Here is a 25250-nt window from a genome sequence, read left to right as displayed (position 1 = left end):
GGAGCAAAATTTGTCATCTTTCTTGTTTTCCAGATATGAACAAGTCGACGGAAAGGCAACACACACCAGAGGGACTACTCATGGGTACAAAAACCCTGCTAAGATGATCCACTAGTGTTGGAGATCTCAGAAAGCTAAGTTGCTTGGAGAAAACCTCTGAAATCCAACTTCCAAATTCTCAAAGATTCCTGGTAGAAGGTCCAGGACCTTGTAACCCCTTGTTTGTTCACAAGGAACATTGCCACTTGGCTGTCAGTTTGGATCATAATTCTCTTTCCCCGAAGGAGATGCAAGAATATTCAACCCATATTGAAAAGCTTGTATCTCTAATAGGTTGATTTGAAACATATGTTCCACTGCCAAACAAATTCCCTGAGTTTGGAAGGAGCCTGAAGTATCTGATGAGGTAGAACTCTAAGATGGGCACCTATCTCCAAAACTTTTGAATCTAGCTACCAATGGTGGGACGTTTTCATCTCTGAGATCACCCTTAGGGGATGCAACAAGAGCAGATGCAATTCATCCCACTAAGAGCGAAGGTTCCACAGGAAAACTAATGTTGACATAATTCATGGAGATGACATACACCACTGTTGCCATGTGTCTGAGAATAACCAAAATTGCTTGGGCTGGGACTTGATCTCATTGCAGCAAGTTCTGGACCAGCACTCAGACACAAAATACCCGATCTGATTGAAACAATGCCTTCTCTTCAGATGAGTCTATCCAAGCCCAGATGAACTTGATTCCCTGGGTAGAGACTAACTTAGAAAAGTTGATTTTTGAAACCTAGTGACTAAGGGAGCTGAACAGTCTTCTGCAAGGAGTCCAATACCCCTGTTTGAGAAAGTCTCATCACCAGCTAATCGTCCAGGTAAGAAAAAGACAAATCTCCCAATGTTGCTACCACTACTGCTAGGCGTTTCGTAAAGACCCTCAGGGCTGCTGAGAGCCCAAATGGGTGAACCTTATATTGGTATTGAGAGGAATAGATCACAAACTTGAGTTATTTCCAATGAGATTTATGGATGGGTATGTGAGCATGCTCACATCCTCTGTCTGGGTGAATGGCAGTATGGCATGGAGGGAATTAATTTTGAATTCCCATAGCAGGTTCTTGTTCAGTTTTCATAAATCTCCCTGACCTATTGGAGATAAAGAAAAGCAAAATTGCTTACCTTGTAATAGGTGTTATCCCAGGACAGCAGGATGTAGTCCTCACATATGGGCGACATCATCAGATGGAGCCCTGGTACGGAAAACTTTTGTCAAAAGTTTCTAGAAACATTTGGCTGGCACTCTGAACATGCCAAGATATTCTCAGCCACAGGGGTCTCCCCTCAGTCTCGTTTGTAGCAATATGCGTGAGCTAAAAATATAAAATAATAAAACATATCGGACCCAACTCCGCGGGGAGGTGGGTGGGGTTCTGTGAGGACTACATCCTTCTGTCCTGGGATAACACCTATTACAAGGTAAGCAATTTTGCTTTATCCCAGGACAAGCAGGATGATAGTCCTCACATATGAGTGATTAGCAAGCTACAGGCTGAGTCATTCTTGCATTATACCAACAGCATACAACTTGTGCAACAAGCACAACAACTGGTGCACTGTTGGAATAAATGAGGCAGCCTGAAAATCACAGCAGGATGGATGTTGAAGGAGTTGGAGTTATACTGGAAATAAGTTCTTTAAGACAGATTGTCCAAAGGCTGAATCTTGTCGTCCTTCGTCCAGACAATAATGAGCTGCAAAGGTGTGAAGGGAACTCCATGTTGCAGCTTTACATATGTCAAGGATGGGCACTGAACGATAGTGTGCTTCTGATGTGGACACAGCCCTTACTGAATGTGCTTTTACTCGCCCCTGGAGAGGAATTTTTGTTTTTTTTCATAACAGAATTCAATACAGTCTGCTAGCCAGTTGGAGAGAGTCTGTTTTCCTACCGCAACTCCTGGTTTATTTTTGTCAAAAAAAACAGAGTTTGGTGGATTTCCTATGGACCGCCGTGCGATTCAGGTAAAAAGCTAGTGCACGTTTACAGTCCAAGGTATGTAAGACTCTCTCTTCCTGGTGAGAGTGAGGTCTTGGAAAGAAAGTAGGCAAGACTATTGACTGATTGATATGAAATTCTGTTACCACTTTTGGTAAGAATTTGGGGTGAGGGCTAAGGACTACTGTCTTGCAGAAACCTTTTGTAGGGTGAGAATGTGACGAGAGCTTGCAACTCACTGACCCTTCTAGCTGATGTAATAGCTACTAAGAAAAGCACTTTTAATGTAAGGAATTTTTCAGCACAGATTGTAGAGGCTCGAACAGTGAACACATGAGCCTTGTTAGTACTAAATTCAGGTCCCATTCAGTGACCGGTGGTCGAATGGGAGGCTTAAGGTGAAGAAAGCCTGTCATGAACCTACTTACTAGGGGTTGTGCTGTTATTGGCGCATCCCCTATTCCCTTGTAGTATGCCGCTATGGCACTTAGGTGTACCCTTACAGAGGATGTCTGAAGACCAGAAACTGACAAGTGGTATAGGTAATCTAGTAAAGAAGAAGTGAGGCAGGAGAAAGGGTCTATATCTTTTTGTGTGCACCATTTTGTAAATCTAGTCCACTTAAAGTGGTAGGATTTACGTGTGGAAGGCTTTTGTGAAGCTACTAGAACTTGAGAGACTTGTGTTGAAAGATTAAGAGGTTGCAGAATTAAGCTTTCAACATCCAAGCTGTTAGGGCAAGAGTTGTCAGGTTGGGATGATGCAACTTGCCCTGATTCTGAGTTATAAGAGTGGGCTCTGTGCCCAGGCGGATTGGTTGTGAGATCGAGATGTTGAGGAGTATGGGAAACCATACTTGTCGAGGCCAGTACGGGGCTATGAGGATCATTGTCCCTCTGTCCTGTTGTAGCTTCACGAGAGTTTTCGCTATAAGCGGAATTGGAGGATACCCATATAGAAGACCTGTATTCCAGGGGCGAGCAAATGCGTCCCTGGGGACTGTTTGTCGACGTCTGTGGAGGGAGCAGAACCTTTCCACTTTGTGGTTCAGTTTGGAAGCAAAGAGGTCTATGGTTGGGCGACCCCAGCATTGAAAGATTTTGCTCGCTACACGTGGGTCCAGCGACCATTCGTGGGGATTGAAATGTCGACAGATCGTCCGCTAGGATGTTTTTGATGCCCGCTAGATAAGTTGCTCTGAGATGTATGGAATGCTCTAGAGCCCAAGCCCAAATCTGCACCGCTTCCTGGCAGAGCAGATAAGAGCCTGTGCCTCCCTGTTTATGTACCACACTGCTACTGTGTTGTCTGTTTGTATCAGCAGTCTTGTTTGAGAGGCAGTCTTTGAAGGCATAAAGGGCATATCATATCACTTGAAGTTCCAAAAAGTTTATCTGATACTGCTTTTAGAGCGTAGTCCACGTTCCTTGTGTTTGAAGGTTATTGACATGAGCTCCCCATCCCAAGTTGGAGGCATCTGTGGTCAGGATGACTTGTGGATTTGCCTGTTGGAATGGGAGACCAGCTTTCAATGCTGTTTGATTTGTCCACCAGTGGAGCGATAGGCGTAGCTCATGGGTGATTTGAATTGTGTACGACAGTGGTTGGAAAGCTTGTAGCCATTGAGATTTCACAGTCCATTGAGTTCTTCTCATGGCTAACTTTGCCATAGGAGTGACATGTACTGTTGAGGCCATGTGTCCTAGGAGAACCAGAATTTGATGGGCAGATGGTGAGGAATAATGTTCACCAAGCGTGCTAGATTGTTGGCACGGTCGCTTGGAAGGGAAGCTTTCGCCACTGTGGTGTCTAGGTCTGCTCCGATGAATGTGAGGAGTTGAGACGGCTCGATGTGGGATTTTGGATAATTGATGAGAAATCCCAGAAGGTGCAATAGTGTTATTGTGGTTTCCAAGGCAGAGAGAGCTCCCTGCCTGGATGGACTGCTGATCAGCCAATCGTCTAGGTATGGAAAAACATGAATGCTGTTTTTTCTTAGATGTGCGGCCACTACTGCTAGGCATTTTGTGAATACTCGAGGAGCAGAGGCCAGTCCAAATGGTAGGACTCTATACTGGTAACAATTCTTTCCCATGACGAATTGTAGGTACTTGCGATGTTGTGTGGAAATTGGTATGTGTGCATAAGCGTCTTGAAGATCCAGAGAACAGAGCCAATCTCCCTTTTGAAGTAATGGGAGGTTGGTTCCCAGAGATACCATCTGAAACGTTTCTTTGTGTAGAAATTTGTTGAGATTTCGGAGGTCTAAGATAGGGCGAAGGCCGCCTGTTTTCTTTGGAATTAGGAAATATCGGGAATAGAACCCCGTGCCTTGTTGAGACCTGGGCACTGGTTCGATGGCCCTGGCAGTCAAAGTAGAGAATTCTACTTGGAGCTGAGGTGTGATGACTATGTTTGTCCAAAGTGGAATGGGAGCAGAATGCGGGGGTATCTCTTTGAATTTTAGGCAATATCCCCGATTTAGTATGGCTAATACCCATTGGTCTTTTGTGATGAGACTCCATTGGTGTTGGAAATAATGAAGTCGACCTCCTACTGGTAGGGAGGGCATAGGGTTGAGAAAGAGGCTTCTGTTCTTGTGATTCAGTTCAAAAACCCACTGCTGGTCCAGTTTGGGGTGGTGGCTGGGTTTTTTGTTGTTTTGGCTGACGCGGACGTTTTCTTTGTGATGGACAGTACTGACGTGTTGAAGAGGCAGGTGGGTAATACCTTCTAGGTCTATAGAAGGGTCGCCTCGTGTCCCTGCGAGTTGGCTGTCTTAGGGAGGATGGCTGATCTGCTGGCAATTTGGAGAGCTGTTGGAGTGCCTCATGATGGTCTTTCAACTGAGATACTGTAGCTTGGACCTTTTCTCCGAAAAGATAGTCTCCAACACAAGGGAGATCTGCTAGCCTTTCCTGGACTTCCTGTCTAAGGTCTGAGGCCTTGAACCAGGCCCATGTTCTCGCATTTATTGCGTAGGCTGATAGACGAGTTGATGTTTCAAACACGTCATAAGCTGCTCTCACCTCGTGTTTGCCAGATTCCAATCCTTTTTCAACGAATGTAGCCAAAGGTTATCCACAATACCCTGTACTTGTTTCCACAAGTTTCTTTGGTATTGTGTCATATAGAGTTGGTATGCTGCAAAGCGTTCTACCAGCATGGAACCTTGATAGACTTTCTTCCCTAAGGTATCTAAGAAGCGTTGCTCCTTCCCTGGTGGAACAGATGAGTGAGGCTTTTGTTGTCAGGCTTTTTTCTGAGCTGATTCTACAACTACCGAATGGTGAGGTAGTTGGGGTTTCTGGTACCCTGGAGCATGTTGTGCTAAGTAAGTGGCATCTGTTTTCCAATGTACTGCTGGGACTGAGCAGGGATGTTCCCACATTCATTGTTGCAGTTCCAAAAGGTCTTCATTAATTGGGATTGCCATGATTTCCTTCGGTGCATCCACGAATTGAAGGACTTCTAGGACCTTATGTCTGGTATCCTCCTCTGATCAATTCAAAAGGAATTGTGTCTACCATTTCTTTAATAAAATTTGTAAGTGACAAATCTTCAGGAGGGGATTTTTCTCTCCCCTCTGGTGGAGAGGGCTCTGATTGCAGTTCCTCTGACTCCGTGTCCATATCAACATCCTTCCAAGGAGTATATTGAGGATGATAAGGGGAGTCAGGGTCCTCTGGTTGCATATGATGCTTTGATTTAAACACAGCCTTTGCTGGTATGTGTTTTGGCATCATTGGTAATGAAGGCATCAATGGGAAATCGATGGGCCTCGATGGCATCGGTGGAAATCGATTCCGGTATCACCCGATGGATGTGGATGTATTGGCATAGAGGGTTTCTTCGGGACTCGATGCCGATGAAGGCCCGATGGTCCTGGGACGGAATCGGAGTCCCTATCGTCCTCATCTGATGATCCAGGAATCGGGATGGCTGGAGCCACCGGTGGGTGCATCGGCATTGATGGCGTCAATGGTTGTACCGATGGAATCTGTGCCGGTGTCGGAGGAAAAGCTACTATTAAGGCATCGAGTCTATTCAGCAAAGGCTGAAAAATTGACTGGTCCAATGCCGGTACCGATGGTACTGTCGGAGGCTGTAGGTTCCGTAAAGCCTCGACGACGGCTTGTTGGACTATATTAGTCATTTCTTCCCTGGAAACTGGGACAGTGTCCACTGTCACTGGGGAAAGGTACTGCTGGCGCTATTGGCACTTCCACGATGATTCATGGTGGCACATCCTCTGACACAGAGCCCGGTGGAGAGCGCCTCGGTTCCTCGTGTACAGCCGGTGGAGTTGGCTCTAGTACACAGACCTTCTTTGGCATCGGGTCGATGGACTTCGATGCCTTATCTGATGGGTCGGTGGCGATACCGCTTCTTTTCTCAATGACCTTTCGATGCTGAAGACGACGCTATCGAGGATATCGACGGTGCCGGTGACGGATGGTCATCAGTTCTTTTTTTTTTTTCACCTCAATATTTAGTAACCGAGGGAGGTGTTACCCACGGGGACGACGTCGACGATGGAATTTTTTTGAACAATTCTTCCATCTTATCCAAACGGACACGCCTGCCCTTCGGTGTCATCTGGGCACAGGTTGAACAAGCCCGGACATCGTGGCCTGATCCCAGGCACAGAACACATACATAATGTGGGTCAGTAATGGACATAGTCCGGTTACAATCCGGACATTTTTTGAAGCCAGAGGCCATGATAAAATTGTGGCCTAATAACGGTCGATGACCGGCGGGTAATCAATAGTGAGGAGACCGGAATAGACAGAGCTAACCAAAAAATGTACTCACCAAGACCCAAATATGAAGAAAATGTGACTGAAAAAAGTTTTCTTCCCTTAAGTAAATGAGGGAAATTATTTCCAGAGCTCCTGATCTGCTTTGCTTACAGCAAGGCGGAAAAAAAGGAGACTGAGGGGAGACCCCTGTGGTTGAGAATATCATGGCATGCTGGGCATGCTCAGTAGGCTCAGAGTGCCAGCCAAAAGTTTCTAGAAACTTCTGACAGAAGTTTTCCATACCAGGGCTCCATCTGATTATGTCACCCATATGTGAGGACTATCATCCTGCTTGTCTTGGGATAATAGCGGGAATAGAATTCTTCCCACAATCTTTGGAAGGAACAAATTCTATTGCCTACCGATTGAGAAGAGACTCCTCAAGACAGATCTGGGTTACATAGAATCATGATGGCAGAAAGAATGTTTGACACATTTATTCTGCCCATCCACCCAATTAAGCAAGCTTTATAATTCCCATCATTCCTTTAGAGATCACCTATATTTATTCCATGCTTTCTTGAATTCAGATACTGTTTTTGGATGCTACCACCTCTACTGGGAGGCTGTTTCATTATTCCACCATACTCTCTGTAAAGAAATGTTTCCAAAGATTACTCCTGAGTCTACTCCCTTTTACCCTCATCCCATGACCCCTCGTTCTAGAGCCCACTTTATGTAGCAAGAAGCCTGTGACGTGTTAATGGAAACATTTGAGATATTTAAATGTCTATCATATCTCCCCTATCTTGCCTTTCCCGCTAGGGTGTACGTTTCTCCCCATATGCTTTAGAATGAAGACCACTGACTATTTTAGTAGCCACCCTCTGGCTGACTATATCCTGTTTAAATCCTTTTTAAAAGTGAGATCTCCAGAAATGTACACAGTATTCCAAAGTAGGTCTCATCGGGGATCTATACTGGGCAATATCATCTCCATTTTTCTGCTGACCATTCCTCTCCCTATGCAGCCAAGCATCTTTCTGGCTTTTGCCATCACTTTGTCCACCTGTTTGGCTTCCTTAGGATCATCAGATACAATCACTCTCAGATCCTGTTCTTTTGTGCTTAGAATTTCACCTCCAATACTGTACCTCTCCCTTGGGTTTTTGCATCCTAAATGTATTACTCTGCATTTTTTAGCATTAAATCTTAGCTTCCAGATCCTAGCTTTGCTAGATCCTGCCTCATGTTTTCCACACCTTCCTGGCTATCCACACTGTTACAGATTTTGGTATCAACAAAAAGCAAATATTTCCTAGACAATCCTTCTGCTGTGTCACTCATGAAAATGTGAAAAGTCCTGGTCCAAGGGCAGATCCTTGAGGCACACCACTAACCACCACCCTGTTCCTCAGAAAAAAAAACAACTCCATTTACCACTACCCTTTCTGTCCTCCCTCTCATTCATTTTCTAAGCCAGTCTGTCAAGCTAGGTCCCATCCAAGGGTATCCCGTTTATTTTATAAGTCTCCTATGCAGAAGCATGTCAAAGGCCTTACAGAAAACCAAGTATACTACATCTAGCGCTCTCTTGATACAACTCTCTGGTCACCCAAAGAAATCAGATTCTTCTGACAAGATTTACTTCTGCTAAAAATAAATGCTGCTTCATATCTTGCAATCCATTGGATTCCAAGAACAGCACTCTTGTTTTAGCAGCAATCTCATTAATTTGCTCACAACAGAGTTCTAACTAACCAGTCTCTAGTTCCCAGCCCCCTCATTTCTTTTTTTTTCCTATTAATTGATTTATTCAATTTGTACAAAGAATATCTTCTTTGCAGAGAAACAAAGAAACATATTTATGCAAAAAACACAGTAAATACTGCTTAACAATAATAAAGAAAACATTACTCTTATCAGTAAAACTGACTAGTGGGCTTATGCCAAAGTTGAGGAGATTCAACAATAATAAATCATCTACAAGTACAAGCTTAGCGTTTTGGCTTTTCTTTTCTCTATGACTCACTGGTAGTAAATTCCTGGACTATGGGATTAGGTAACACTTTTTTCTTATTATCCAGTAGTGCCCTCAATTGCTCAGGAACAAAAACAACATAGGTAACATTATCCATTTTTAATATACAACGGCACGGATATCTAAGCATAAATCAGCTCCCATGGATCGAGCTTCTTGCCTCATGGCAAGAAACCCTCTCCTCCTATCTTGGGTGACTTTGGCCAGATCGGGGAACACTTGTACAACCTTACCCATAAACTCCACTCTCATATTTTGAAAATAATTTCTCATGATTAAACTGAGGTCCAGTGAGTATATAAAAGACACTAGGAGGGTGGCCCTCTCTATTATCTCAGTCGTAGAAGTCTCTAGAAAGGCAGTTAAATTTGCCATGTCAATTATAGGTGCCGCTTCTTCTTCTCTTGTTTTTGCATGAGGTAGGAAATATACTTTGTTGAAAACTGGTATATTTTCAGGTGCAATTTTCAGTATCTCAGTCATATATTTCTTTAGAGTTAGCCTGGGTTGTTCTCCCAGAAACTTAGGAAAATTAATAAACCTAAGGTTCAAGTTTCTGGTCTTATTTTCCAATTGTTCCATTTTCCTATTCAGGATAACTCGGTCTTGTACTAAGGCCACCTGGATATCTTGAAACTTCTTAGTTTGTTCCTCCAACTGTTGGATCCTCTGTAATTGATTCTCGCTCCTTGAGTTAAAGTCTTGGGTAGCGGTTTTTAATTGTAAGGAAACACATTTTTGCTGCAAAGAAACTGTTTGTAATGCTACCCCCATTTGAGCCATCATTCCCCACAAGGAGTCCATGGTAACTACCGAGGGTTTGGGAAACATGGTTTTTGCATCTTCAAACTGCACAACTTCACCAGTTAAGGCATTTAGTGAAAATACAGCCTCAGGTATGAGGCTTGTCGCCTGCAAATCCGCCAGGTTTTCCCCTTCCAGGCCTTGCTCTTTTCTCCCACTTCCGACAGTGGCACCCACAGCTGCATCGTCTGATCCAGTCAGGGCCGCTTCTGCACTCACCGGGCTTGAGAAGTTCTGGGGAGTCGGCACTGGAGGCATCTGAGAGTCCGGGGGGCTTAAGCTGATCTCTCCAGGATCGTTCACGGCTCCTCCCGCGAGCGTTTCAGAGGAGAACTGCTCCCCCTGCCTCGAAAAACCAGCAGCTAGCTCCGTTATGGTCAGTTGTCCTGAAGGGAGAGAAGGGGCTGCGAGGTACACCATTACTCTCCCTTTTCGCTTCGGAGGCATTTCACAAGAAAAAGAGGTGAAAAATCAATAGAAACCAGCGATACAAGGACAGCGTTCAGAGCTGTGCTGCTGCTCCGCCCCTCCCAGCCCCCTCATTTCCACTTTTATGAACAGGAATCACATCTGCACATCTCCAGTCCTCCAGAACTACTCCTGATTCTAAAGAAACATTGAAAAGGTCAGCCAGCAGAGCTGCCAGGACATCTAAGTTCCCTTAGTACCCCTGAATGTAACCCATCCAGCCACATCGCTTTAAGTTTAGATAGCTCCTCACGAAAACACTTGTCCTGAAAATCGATCTGAGGTTTACCTCACTTCCAATCTTATTTGTATTTATTTTATATGGTTCTATTCCCAAGGCCATTCCACAGTGAACACTGAACAAATTTGTTAAACATTTTGTTTTCCTCATCAGCCTCTACATAATATCACTTTCGCACTTCCTTCTATCACTAACCTTTCTGTGATCTCTTGTTTATGAACACTAATCTTTTCTCCTTTACCTCTACAGCTGCTTCTTTCGAAAATCATAGGACCCTCTTTTTCCCTCTTTCCTTTATTTACTTTCCTAACTAAAAAGGTCAGTTGCCCTTATATCTCCTTTCAGTTTTGTCCACTACTCTTCTACTGCCCCTACAATTTCCCATCCAGTTAATGAAACAGATATTCCATTTTAAAAAAGGTAGTTTTCCTGAAGTCTAGGATCCAGATTGAAGGCTAAACATTAATGCAGCACTGGGGATGGAAGAATCACAAATGGTAAAAAGATTCCAAAATTTTGAGGAACAGTCAGAGCAACACTAGAAGCAGGTAAGACAATACCATGCTCCTGTCTGGGGTTTGAGGGTAGACCATGAAGTGGGTAGGAGAATCAGTGAATTTGTATGTATGAATTTCCTAATGTAAAATCTGTAAGTTTATCTTTGATTCGTAAACGTGCTTTTTCAGTTGCAGGTCCAACTTTATGGAACGCTTTACCTGACTATATCCGACTAACTTCTAACCGTAGAGATTTTAAAAAATCACTGAAAACTTACTTATTTATCCAAGCTTTCTAACTACAATAATTTGCATAATATCATGTTTTTGAATTAATCTTTTAACAATTGTTTGTATTTTTAAATTATGTATGTTTTGACCATGTGTAAACCGCCTAGACGGATATATATTTATCCATTGTGCGGTATATAAAAACTTTTAAATAAATAAATAAATAAATAAATAAATAAATAATATCATAGAGAGAAGGGGTATGGCCTCAGTTCACTATGACCCATCTTGTTCTGTTCTTTTTCCTTTTGAGGATTAGGGCGGTTGAAAGGGGAATTGTTTACTAGCCCATAGTACTTAATTATTTTTGGTATAGAGGAAGGAAACAGGGAAATCAGGCATGTAGGCTCAGAAATATTGTTTTTGTTTTGTTTTTTTAAATCCTGATCCAATTACTAGCTTCAAAAATATGCAATTTAAAAAAATAAAAGATCAGTAATGTGATATTTTCAGACAGCAACATAGGACAAGCAGAAAGAGGTTGAACTTGACAATCTTCAACTAAACCACTTATCTATGACAGACTTATTAAGGCATGTTGAAACAGATTAGCCAATTTTAATGTGGGCATTAGCTGGCAACACACAATTTACTAAAGGGCATTAAGCCTTTAGTAAATCAGGTATCAACATGAGTTTTACTATGGCTGAGAACAAGTACATTCCCGACCATGATGACGTCAGGTCTGACAGGGGCTCCAAACACTGTGTACCCCTATTCCTCACCCCATTCCTAAAGTATGCCAATGAAAGGACCTCGAGGCCCAATGTGCCCTCCTCACACAGTACTAAGAAGAATCCTCAAGGCTTGATATCCTCCCTTGCGTACAGCAAAAGGAGCTCAAGCCCCAATGCCCTCCTATTCCTTAAATACAGCTGAATATGTTCTTAAGCCCTGATGTCCTTACCCCCCCCCCCCCCCAAATCACCTACCCTATCTGAAATCTAGAATCGAAGACGGAACATGAGAGGATTACACTACCTCTGGCCTGACTTGCTCTGATGGATAAAATGGCACCGACTGACCTAATGCAACTCCTTGCCCCAAACATGTAGTAAATGCATATGAATATTGAGCTGCTTAGCATGCATTTATTTGAATGCTATGCAACTCATTTTAATATTCTTTGCATTATGCCAATAAATTTTGCTTGCAGTAATGCAAGTTGTGACGGAGTGTACTGACAACTCCTTCATTCTACCTTAAGGAGCCCGGTTCAAAGTTTTAACCCAGTCCTCAAGGCAAAATGCTGCAAGGGATTCTGGGTGAAGGGATGTTCCCTACAAAGGACCCAGGCCTAGAAAGGATTGGGGAGACCCCAGGGAGCTGGCAGGATGTAAAGATACATCCAGTGGACAATTACCTGTAGTTGTGCCTGACTCAAGGTGAGCTACTATCTTGATTCTTTTATCTTTGAGGCACTGCAAATAAATATCTGCACCATAACTAAGTTGGTCCAGTCATATTCCTGCGAGCACAGCAGGTTCAAATATGCAAAATGTGATGTTATTTCGGAGATTTTTTTTTTTTTTGCTTAAGAGGGAAACACGAGTAAAAACCCACAACCTCCAAGGAGAAAAAACAGCTTACAGAGTATTTTTTCCTGAGGCCTTCTGACTTCAACTTCTACTACAGCCGGCCAAGGTGGCTATCCCCACCTGGGCAATCAAGGGTCAAGTAGTAAGTTAGGGCCGGACAGGCCAGCAAGTGTTTGTTTTCTCACCCTTGAGTGAGTTATCCATTTGGGAGCTGGCCCCAAAGGGAGCAGGTAATACAGGTCCTGGCCACAGGGCAGCAACATCTGTAAAACGCTGTACAAAGCACAAACACAATGGCAACAAGGTACAGTCTTATCTCAGCTAGCTGAGGCCCTGCAATCGGCTATGTCCAGAATAACTCAGGCACCTTCACCTTTGCATATCTGTTTAAGATGGAGAGAAGAGGACACAGATGTCTTTCTAAAGAACTCTGAACGGACCATAAACCTGTCGACCTGGCCAAAGACCAGCTGGACCACTTACTTGACTAATTTGCTCACCGCAGAGTCAAGCAGCATTCCAGGCTGCCAATCCAGATAGGAGGGCTTTCTAAGAAGACGTCAAGGCCACTATACTACAGAGAGCAGGGAACTCACCAGAATACTAAATCAGCAGCAGTTTCGACCGGCGTCCCTACAGTCCAGGGAGAGCCCTAGAAACTCTTTCATTGTTTGAAAGATGCCAGGTGGATGTGGTTCTAGCCAGAGGCAAGATTGGGACTGGAGGAAGTGGCTCATCAAATATTCCTGGAGCTGTCACAGACTATCTGGACCAGCCAAGCAGAACAGGGTCTGTTGACACACCGGGCTTACCCTGGAGAAAACCGTGAAAGTGGCAGAAATCTTTCACCAGGCACAGTCAATGCCAGCCGGCATAAGAGGCTTAGAGAGACGACAATTCCTTAGCATGGTACAGAGAAGAGGGCCTCAGGAACCAACCTCCGAGATAGGAGGATTGGCCTCCATACACTGTTTCAAGACACCAGTCTCATCCATGTTTTAACAATGGACAGAAAGGACACTTGACAAGAGACTGTCAGTATGACCGTAGAGAACACAAATGTCTGCTTGGTGACCCTGCAAATGTTGGAAAAGGAAGTGCACATATTGAAAAATAATGTTCTGAAGCAGCAATGATGCGCAACCTAAAAAAAAAATAAGGGGGAATCTGGAGAGGCGGGAACAACCCAGAAATTGGGCCTTGAACACTTTCTGTTTGTGTGCCCTTTGTGCAAGGAATGAGCATGAAGACCTTTCCAAATAGGCAACCAGAAATCAAAGAATCTTTAAATGAACCTGGTATGGCAGAAACCCGCCTGGCCCTAGAGGAGTGTTCTTTCTGTAAAATAGAAAGGTCATGCAAAGAAAGAATGTCCTTGGCTTGATGACCTGGAGTGCAAGCTCAAGTTAGCGGAATATGAGAAGGAGCAAAGCTGCAAATTTTGTGGGTGTCCTGAGTGCAAGACTTAAGGATTTTATAAACCAGGTGGAACTAGAGGGAGCCTCTACCCAGGTCTTGGTAGACTCCGGCTATAGCAAAAAGGAAAATTGTTTACCTGCTAATTTTCGATCCTATAGTACCACAGATTAATCCAGACTCCTGAGTTTCTGGACTATATCTGGCACCTGTCAGTCAGGCCTCAAAACTTCTATCAGGGTACATGTCAGTGAGGTAGCCACCTTCCATAAAGGCGTGGGGGATGTACCCATTTCAGTACAACCCCTTGTCACACGCTTTTTGAAGGGCTTGCTTCACCTTAAACCTCCACTGCGCCCTCCGGCCCCTTTTTGGGACCTCAACATGGTTTTGGGAAGGCTCATGAAACTGCCATTTGAGCCTCTCCAATTCTGTGATCTCCGCTGAAGAAAAACTGATACTTCACACATCCAGCAGAGCTCTCTGCTTCAACGGCAGGGGAGAAGAAAAAAGGGTTTGCACTCACAAAGCGGGGAGTAGCTGGCTTGTTACGGCGGTTACTACCCCAAACCATATGTGCCTGATACTTCACTTTCGATGCATATCCAGCATGGCTTTCTGCTTCAACGGCATGGGAGAAAGACTGATACATCACGCATTTCCAGCATAGCTCTCTGCTTCAACGGCAGGGGAAAAGAAAAACAACCAATAAGGGCTGTATAACAGTCTGGGTAAAACAAATAAGCATGGGTGTAGCTTGCTTATTGCGGCGGTTACTACCCCTACTACCCCTAACTAATCAAGCTAGACATTTCACTTGGATGCAGCTCCATCACTGCTCTCTACATTAATGGTGGGGGTGGAAGGGAAATAGAACCAAGAGCTAAGAGAAACAGATAAGTATGAGGGAAAAAATGTGTGAGGCTTGCTGGGCAGACTGGATGGGCCGTTTGGTCTTCTTCTGCCGTCATTTCTATGTTTCTATTTTTCTTTTGGCGATCACATCTGCTCGCAGAGTTAGTGAGTTACAGGCCTTAGTCACCTACCCGCCTTACACTAAACGTCTGCATGACAGGGGTAGTACTCCGCACTCACCCTAAAGTTTTGCCTAAGGTAGTATCAGAGTTTCATATCAATCAATCCATTATACTACCCACTTTCTTTCCCAGGCCCCACTCAAACCCAGGAGAACAGGCTCTGCATACCCTTGACTGTAAACGTGCTCTAGCATTTTATCTGGACCGTACAGCTGCCCACAGGAAAGGCACCCAATTGTTTTGTTTCCTTTGATCCCATCAAATTGGGCAAACCTGTGGGTAAGCAGACTCTCTCCTCCTGGTTAGCGGACTGTATTTCCTTTTGTTACCAACAGGAAGGCATTCCACTTCAAGACAGTGTTAAAGCACACTCTGTCAGGGCTATGGCAACATCAGTAGCGCACCTACGCTCTGTGCCGCTTGCTGACATCTGTAAGGCTGTTACCTGGAGCTCTCTCCACACCTTCGCAGCCCATTATTGTTTAGACAAGGCTGGCAGACAAGATTTCATCTTCGGCCAATCTGTGCTACGCAACTTATTTGCAAACTGAGGTACCAACATCCTTCCGTGAACCCGGTAGGGTTCAAGATGCCCTCTACCAAATTCCACCCCAGTTCTTGTGCCTGTTGCACATCTTTGGGTACATTTGGTGCATTGCTCAGGCATCCTCAGCTCTGTACTCAACCATATGTGAGGACTACCATCCTGCTTGTCCTGTGAGAAAGCAGAGTTGCTTACCTGTAACAGGTGTTCTCAGAGGACAGCAAGATGTTTGTCCTCACGAAACCCGCCCGCCACCCCGTGGAGTTGGGTTCGCTTACGATTTATTATTTTATTTTTCGCATGTACTTTTACTATAAGACGAGACTGAAGGGGGGACCCCTGCTGGCTGCAGGGTTGATGCTATGCTGGGCATGCCCAGTATGTGCCAGTCAAAGTTCTGGAAACCTTGACAAAGGTGTTCCGTGATTGGGCTCCATCCTGATGTCACCCATATGTGAGGACTACCATCCTGCTTGCCCTGTGAGAATGTTAGTGTAAGGCGGGTAGGTAACTAAAGCCTGTAATTCACTAACTGTGAGCAGACGTGATCGCAAGAAGAAAAACTACTTTCCAGGTGAGATTGTGGAGATCACAGGAGTGGAGAGGCTCAAACGGAGATTTCATGAGCCGTCCCAAAACCACATTAAGGTCCCAAGCAGGGGCAGGAGGGCACAGTGGAGGTTTTAAATGGAGGAAGCCTCTTATGAAATGTGATACTAAGGGTTGCATTGAAATGGACAAATTTCCTATACCCTTATGGTACGCAGACACTGCACTAACATGCACTCTGATACAGGACGTTTTTAGGCCTAACTCTGACATGTGCCAGAGATAGTCCAGGAACCTCGCAGTGGAACAAGTGAATGGGTCTATGGACATGGAAAAGCACCAGACCATAAACCTCTTCCATTTAGAGCGATAAGACTTTCTCGTTGAAGGTTTTCGTGAAGCCACCAGGACTTGGGATACAGACTCTGCAAGGTTAAAAGATTGGAGTATTAACCTTTCAACATCCAGACAGTCAGAGACAGAGCTTGGAGGGTCACAGATGCCCTTCGTTCTGAGTGATTAGAAGGGGATCTTTCCCCAGAGGAATGTGTCTGTGTACTGACAGGTCCTGGAGGAATAGAAACCACACCTGGTGTGGCCAGTGGAGAGCTATCAGAATCATTAATCCCTTGTCCTGCCAGAACTTCATGAGAGTCTTTGAGATGAGGGGAAGTGGAGGGTACGCATAAAGTAGACCGCTGACCCAGGAGAGGGCGAAGGCATCGCTTGGTTGCAAGTGGTGAATGCGAAAGAGAGCAGAAGTTGTCTACTTGTGGTTGTGGACCGACGCAAAAAGGTCTATGTGAAGGTAACCCCAATGTTGGAATATTGCGTCCGCTACCGCGGGGTTGAGAGACCACTCGTGCGGATGGAAATTGCGACTCAGCTTGTCTGCCAACACATTGTCCACTCCCGGCAAGTAGGTTGCTTTGAGGGACATCGAGTGGGAGAGGGCCCATGCCCATATCTGTGCAGCTTCTTGACACAGGAGGTAGGACACCATTCCCCCTTGTTTGTTGATGTACCACATCGCAACCTGATTGTCTGTTTGAATCAGGATGGCTTTGTTTGATAGGCAGTCCTGAAAGGCCTCGAGAGCATATTTGATCGCCCGTAGCTCCAGGAAATGTATTTGGCTTCCTCTGGAGACCAGGTTCCCTGAGTCTGCAGGTCGCCCACATGTGCACCCCACTCGAGGTTGGATGCGTCTTATGATAATTTGAGGATCTGGAGCCTGAAATGGAAGGCCTTGAATGAAATTGGAGAGGTGCATCCACCAGGCTAGTGACAGCTGTTTGGTCACCTGGACAATGCTGGACATTGGTTGACAAGCTTGAATCCACTGACCTTTTAAGGTCCACTGTATTACTCTCATGGTGAGGTGAGGCAAGCCATCGGAGTGACATGCATTGAGGATGCCATGTGACCCAGCAGTATGAGGAAATGACGAGTAGTTGAAGACACTCGAGTCTGCAGTTGATGAGCCAGAGATGTGATGGCGAAAGCTCAATCCTGGGGGAGGAAGGCTTTCGCCTGTACAGTGTTTAGGTCATCCCCTATAAAGTATAGGGTTTGGGATGGAACTATCTTGGATTTGGGATAGTTGATTAGAAACCCTAAGGAAATCAGAGTGTTGATAGTGATACACAGGGAGGTTAGTACGCCCTGCTCAGTCAGAGCCCTTATCAACCAATCGTCGAGATAAGGGTAGACATGGACACCCTGATTCCTAAGGAAGGCTGCGACCACCACCAGGCACTTGGTGAATACTCGTGGAGCGGACGCCAGGCCGAATGGTAATACACTGTCCTGGAAATGACGGGGGCCAACCAGGAATCGTAGATATTAGTGATGAGATGGAGTAATTGAGGTGTGTGTGTAAGCGTCTTGGAGATCTAGAAAGCATAGCCACTCCTTTGTAGAATAGGAAGTAGAGAGCCCAAGGTTACCATTTTGAATTTGTGTCTCTGCAAAAATTTGTTTAGGGCGCGGAGGTCCAGTATCGGGCGTACGCCACGTGACACTTTTGTTATTAGAAAATACCGGGAATAGAACCCTTGCCCCTGCTGAGAGAGGGGCACAGGTTCTATTGCTTGGGACTTGAGGAGGAGTGAGACCTCCTGTTCGAACAAGGGAGAGTGGTCGGACATTCCCCACATCAGCTGAGGCGGAGAGTCCATTGAACAGTCAGGAAACTTAGGTGGTAACCCTGAGTGACTACTGCCAGTACCCACTGGTCTGTGGTGACTGTATGCCAAGCGCTGTTGAAGTGGCAGAGCCGACCGCCGACCGATATGGATGGAAGAGGAGGCTGGCTTACACTCTCTAGGAAGGAGTCAAAACCCTGACGCTGGTTCAGGCTGAGACGTTTGAGGACGAGTCTGCCTGGATTGACCTTTTTGGTAAGGTCTAGAAGGGAGTCCTCTAGAAGCCGGAGGATAAAACTTCCTTGGCTTGTAGGCCGGCCGCTTAGAGTCACATCTGAAAGTTCTCTTAGGGGCAGACGGGAATTCAGATGGAACAGAAGAAAGCTGGCACAGAGTTTCATGGTAATCCTTCAACTGCACCACAGTCTCTCGGATCTTTTCCCCGAAAAGATTATCGCCCACACAGGGTAGATCTGCTAACCTGTCTTGGACTTCTGGTCTTAAGTCTGATGATTTGAGCCAGGCCCATCTTCTGGCACTAATTCCTGCTGCAGACACTCTAGAGGCTGTGTCGAAGATATTATAAGCAGTGCAGACCTCGTGCTTTCCCGCATCTAGACCTTTCTGAGCCACAGCATGAAGTTGAGTCTGGATTTGCTCTGGTAAAGAATCAGAGAAATCCTGGATCCTTTTAAAAAGGTCTCTGTGATACTGGTAAGATGCGATGCGAGATATGAGCATGGAGCCATGGAAGATATGCCTGCCAAAAGCATCCAGGGATTTTTGTTCCTTCCCTGGAGGTATGGAGGAATAAGGTTTGGAATGTCATGCCTTCTGCTGGGCTGATTCAACAACCACAGAGTGATGATCCAACTGTGACTTCTGGAACCCAGGAGCTGACTGCATGAGATAGGTGGCAACTGTCTTGCGGTTAACAGGTGGGATGGAACATGGGTGTTCCCAGTTTCTCTTCAGAAGATCAACAGGATTTCATGAATAAGGGAGAGACATGATTTCCTTAGGAGCATCAAGAAACTGGAGTACCTCCAACATCTTGTGCCTAGAGTCCTCTTCCGTCTGAAGCTGAAAAGCAATGGTTTCAGTCATTTCCTTGATGAAATTAATGAAAGACAGATCTTCTGGTGGAGAGGGCTCTGATGGTAGATCATCCTAATCCTGGGACAAATCATCGGTCTAAGGATTGTAGGGCTGATCTCCAGCACCTAGAGGGTCTCCAACAGGGAGAAATGATGCTAATCCTGAAGGACCAGGCCGAGGTACCAATGGCATCGGAGGCACCGAAGGGACCGGTGACATTGATGGACAAGTCGGTGGTAAAATGCCAGACGGTGGAATGGGTAACTGTTTCCTTATCATCCGATAATGGAATCGGTGTGGAAGGTACTGGACCCATCAGTGCTCTTGGTTCCATCGGTGGAAGGGCACCGATCAACGCATCCAATCTACCCAGTAGCGGTGCGAGCGCTACGGGAATCGGATCGGTGACCGGCTCGAGGACCGGTACCGGCGTCGATGGATGTTGGAAGCCCTGAAGTGCTTTTCCGATGGCCTCTTGGATCATCTGATCCAATTCCTCACGGAAGCCTGGGGCATGGAACCCCGGCACCGGAGGAGGCGGCAGCACTGGCATAACTGGAGGGTCCACCGGTGAAGATGGAATTGCGGATCCCGGCACTACTGAAGGTGGGGAACGCCTCGGTGACCTGGTCACAGAAGAGGATGGGGCCTTTTCTGGACGAGGCTTCTTTGTCCGTGGCTCTGTCTACGTCGATGCCAAGGACGTGCCTGAATCGACGGACTGAGCCTTGCGATGCCGGAGTCTATGCTTTTCATGATGTTCTCCTCGGTTCTTTTCTCGAGGAGGCAATCGACACCTTTGGAATCGTCGACGCCGGTCGAACAGCAGCGGTGTCCCGGTACTTGCGAGAAATTGACGGCACCGGCTTAGACGACCTCAAAGCTATCTATGGATTCGGGGTTTTTAACTGAAAGAGAATGTCTATCATCTCTAAACGAGCCTTGTCCCTTAGGTGTCATTTGGGCACATTTGGTGCAAGTAAGGACATTGTGGCCAGACCCCAAACACTTAACACAGACCCCATGCGGGTCAGTGATGGACACTGTTCGAGTACAGTCGGGGCACCAACGAAAACCAGACACCTTGACTCTGACAAAAATTTAGCCGCGATGCAGTCAATGGCCTGTACACCCTGAAGGGATAACTCGACGGGAATAGACCGCAACAAGGGTAAAACCTTACCTTTCGACCGCGGAGTATGGATATCGATAGGGGGACTCCTATGGGGTAGAATTTAAAAAAAAATTTTGAATGAAGTTCCGCGAGGAAAATTCCTGTCAGGAATCTCAAGAGAGCTCCTTAACCCACATGGCTACTGCTGTGCGAAAAAAAAGAAGACTGAAGGGGGTCCCCTGCTGGATGCAGGGTCAGTGCATTGCTGGGCACGCCCAGTAGGTGCCAAAGTTCTAGAAGCTTTGACAAAAGAATTCTGTGATTGGGCTCCATCTTGATGATGTCACCCATATGTGAGGAATAACATCCTGCTTGTCCCGTGAGAATGACAACTCCCTCATTCTATCTTAAGCAGCCCAGTTCGAGGTTTTAACCCAGTTGCTCTTAACACAACATGCTGCAAGAGATTCTGGGTTAAGGGAGGTTCCCTTCATCCTACCATAAGAACTCAGACCTACAAAGGCTTGGGGAGGCCCCAGGGAACTTTTAGGACCTCATGATACACCCAGACAGTAGACATTACTTGTTATTGTGCCTGATGCAAGGTCTGCTATTATTTTGATTCTTGTTTCTTTGAAGCAATGTAAATAATATCTGCACCATAACTAAACTGGTCCAGTCTTATATTTCTGAACTATTCCACAGCATGCCCGAATACACTACACAAATGCATAAGCATTAAACAAACATGCTAACGCCACTAACAAATTAAGTATTGGCATAACACAAGTATTTAACGAACATCAATACTTCAATAAATAGGTCCTTAAAATGTAATTATGTAGCTGATTAACTTCCTTCACCAATAAGTATCCAAAATGAAAAATACCTTTTATTCTTTTCCACATCAATTTGACCCAGTTTTTCTATAAAACATATAAGTTCATCGCTATTCATCTGAAGGCTAAGAGAAAAACAAAATATAGAATAGAGCCCATTAAAACACTTCAACAACCTAGTGCATTTCAAAACTTAAAGTGAAAATGATTTTTACATCTCAGAATCACAGTATTAGGTTTATTTATAATCTACCGCTATAACCTTAGGCTTTTATGGAAAATTGCTTTCTACTAATTGTTTCACATTCCAGACTCGCAATTATCCCAGACTCTGTATCCCATACAAGAACTTCGGTATATAAAAGTTAAAAATAAATAAATAAAATAAATTACCTCCTCCATACTAACCAATTATAAAAGGCAATTTTCAAAAGCTATATACTCACAAAAATAGGTTTTCTGAAAATTGTCCATTCTTCCCAGGTAAAACCATGCACAGGGAGCAAAGCACATATTTTGAACTACAGGACAACTAAGTGGGCTCAGAGGTCGGGGTTAGGTCAGGAAAGACACCACTTGTAGTTTAGCATTATTTTCAAAACTACAAGCATAGTTTTTCAAGAAAAATGTATATATAGAAAAAAAAAAGTCTTTGCTTGTACTTCTTTAATTGATTTTAAAAAATAAAGTATTTACCTACTTTCTTTTTCAGAACTGGCACAAAATCTGCAGATAAAAGTACTAGGAGACTTTGCAACTACTCACATAGTTCTGAGAACTGCCCCATAAACCTGTCAATTAAAACTCTGAAAACACCACTGAAAAAAACAAATTATAAATAGCTTTACAATATAAACATTGAATATTTAAAGAAGGTTGTGGCATTACAAAATACAGAAATTAACTTTATCTTCAATTCACTCGAAGGAAAATTTGGATAATATCAATTCCCTTTCAAATACAAGTATTACTACATAAAATTTTTGTAAAAACTAATTTCAATTAGTCATTCAAATAACATGTTCACAAACTAAGGTAAAAGCACACGGAAAGGGCGGAGTAAATAGCACACACATACAATAACAAGTGCAACAAGAACTAATGCGTGGCAAACAAAGACCTAATCAATATAGCTCAGAAGGACACACTTATTGAAAATGCAGTCACACCAGTGGTGTACATTGGTTAACAAATTACAGTTCACAGTTTTGAAACGGGGGCCCCCCGACACGGCCATGTTTCACATAGGGCTGCATCAGGGGGCCCAAACATGTAAATAATCTATCGGGAGTTTCAAGTGAAAAATAACCTAAACTGGATGGTTAAGGGATCCTTAATGCACTAAATTTAGTGAGAGCCGAGTCAGCATGGGAAAAATGCGTCAGAGCCACTTGTGAGTGAGAGACAAATTTATGACTAATAAATTCCAATGGGTATTAGTCAGTTCTAGAGAAGGGGGGGGGGGGGGGGGTCAAATGACATGTACTGCGGGCACGCGGGAAAATCCCACCGCGGTTAGAAGAGGATATGCAAGCTTTAAATCATGGGACTCAATGGGGAAACAGAAAAACCTTGTAAATAGAAAAGAACTGCGGACCCCGGGCTTTAAGGAGCTTACTAATCTTCAAAGAGGGTTTAGACAGCCAACCACACACCTTTCTAAAATCCCGGGGTCCGCAGTTCTTTTCAATTTACAAGGTTTTTCTCTTTCCCCATTGAGTTCCATGATTTAAAGTTGCATACCCTCTTCTAACCACGGTGGGATTTTCCCGCACACCCGCGGTACATGTCATTTGACCTCTTTCTCTAGAACTGACTAGTACCCATTGGAATTTATCATAAATTTGTCTCTCACTCACAAGTGGCTCTGACGCATTTTTCCCATGCAATCACGGCTCTCACTAAAATTTAGTGCATTAAGGATCCCTTAACCATCCAGTTTAGGATATTTTTCACTTGAAACTCCCGATTGATTATTTACGTGTTTGGTCCCCCTGATGCAGCCCTATGTGAAACATGGCCGTGTCGGGGCCCCCGTTTCAAAACTGTGAACTGTAATTTGTTAACCAATGTACACCACTGGAGTGACTGCATTTTCAATAAGTGTGTCCTTTTGAACTATATTGATCAGGTCTTTATGTTTGCCACGCATTAGTTCCTGTTGCAGAAACGAAGGTATACATTAAAGTTGGTACTGGCCAGCTGAATATTTGCTGGAATGCTATTACACATTGCTTACCTGAGCGATTGTCTAAGTTTGAGACCGTTAACATTAAGGCAACCATCCTCAACTCTCAAATTTAAATTATTGATCACCTTAAATTAAAAAAAATATATTTTATGCAAAAACAATATAATCAGAATAAACTTTATTCATGACATACTACTTTAAAAATGATTCAACAAAATACATCTATGCCTTCTTCTCTGGCAGCCTAGACTCATCCTCTGGCCTCCACCCGCTACTCCAGGCAAGTGCGCTTCTACAAACATTTAGCAATTATTCTTTTCAATGAGAGCTATATCATCCTAATGACTTTTCTAGCTTCAGAGCAAAATTTCAGAATTTTCTTCTAACACTTCTCTTCAATGCCAATCAAACATTTCCCCAAAATTATACACACTTCTATTTTTTGTGAGATATTCAAATTTACTGATGTAAAAGGCCCTTGTAAAAGGAAAGCAATGTTGCTTACCTGTAGCAGATAGTCTCTGTAAACAGTAAGACAAACCAGCCACAAAAGTTGGGTGATTTCATCCAATGGCACCAAGAAAAAATTTCTCAGAACTCAGAAGGATCAAGAACATCTTTCTTAGCAGGTGCAGAATTTCCCACATACCTGTTGCCACAAATTCCCTCAGTCTTTATAGCAAGCAAACCAACTCTACAGTGAAGAAGGTGGGATTGTGTGGCTGATTTTTCCTGTTTATAGGTAAGCAACTTTGCTTTCTCTGTGGACACTTCAAAGATGAGTTTTCATTGTCAGCATATTATATTACTAAATTAGCGGTGAACGTGCAACCCATGATTATTAGGAAGTAAGTGATAGAGCTGAAGGTATGTTATATAAGCTTAAGAACTGCTTGGCCAAAACTATCTCAACATGAAACATTTTCTAGACAGCAATGATCAATGAAGGTATTGATAAAAGACCAAGTAGCAGCTTTGCAGATTTCTCCTAGGGAAGCAAAGATGAGATAATGAGGCTGTCATATCGCTGGATTAGATGTGTTTTTACTTTATTTTGAAGCTGTTGTCCATTGTATACCAGTAAATACAATCAGATTTCCATGTGAAAAGTTTGAATTGTGACTGAAATGTTTTCCTGAGTTAAAGAAAATGAATAAAGATTTTCTGTAAACTTTTGTTTTGTCCAAATAGAATAAAGCTCTCCTGCAGTGTAAGAACAGCCTGTTCGCCTTTATCTATTGAGAGGTAGATGTAAATCTATTATTTACACTTTCGGATAATAGAAGGATTAGGGGGCATGCCATGAAGTTAGCAAGTAGCACATTTAAGACTAACTCGAAAAAGTTCTCTCTCACTCAACGCACAATTAAGCTCTGGAATTTGTTGCCAGAGGATGTGGTTAGTGCAGTTAGTGTAGCTGGGTTTAAAAAATATGTGATTAAGTTCTTGGAGAAGTCCATTAACTGCTATTAATCAAGTTGACTTATGGAACCGCCTCTGCTATTACTGGCATCAGTAGCATGGTATCTTCTTAGTGTTTGGGTACTTGCTAGGTTCTTGTGGCCTGGTTTGGCCTCTGTTAGAAACAGGATGCTGGGCTTGATGGACCCAGCATGGCAATTTCTTATTTTCTTATATTGCCAGAGTTACTAGGTGTGTTCAACTGTTTAATATACCAAGCCTAGGGGAATTAGG

At 44.1% G+C, this 25250-nt stretch overlaps 1 protein-coding gene across 1 annotated transcript in view; it reads right to left on the bottom strand.

The window, feature by feature from the left end:
* Nucleotides 1–25250, bottom strand: part of RNF17 (ring finger protein 17) — a 1084608-nt gene that overhangs the window by 850910 nt on the left and 208448 nt on the right. The window contains exons 7-8 of the mRNA XM_029603155.1: nt 23604–23680; nt 21415–21489 (exon numbers count right to left, since the gene is read on the bottom strand). Coding sequence (XP_029459015.1) covers nt 21415–21489; nt 23604–23680 — 152 coding nt within the window. The remainder of the gene's footprint in view (nt 1–21414; nt 21490–23603; nt 23681–25250) is intronic.

This window comes from Rhinatrema bivittatum, chromosome 5 (assembly GCF_901001135.1).
Source record: "Rhinatrema bivittatum chromosome 5, aRhiBiv1.1, whole genome shotgun sequence".
In the NCBI taxonomy this organism is placed as follows: domain Eukaryota; kingdom Metazoa; phylum Chordata; class Amphibia; order Gymnophiona; family Rhinatrematidae; genus Rhinatrema; species Rhinatrema bivittatum.
The sequence above is the reverse complement of the archived record's forward strand: the minus strand, read 5'-3'. Positions and strand labels throughout refer to the sequence as shown.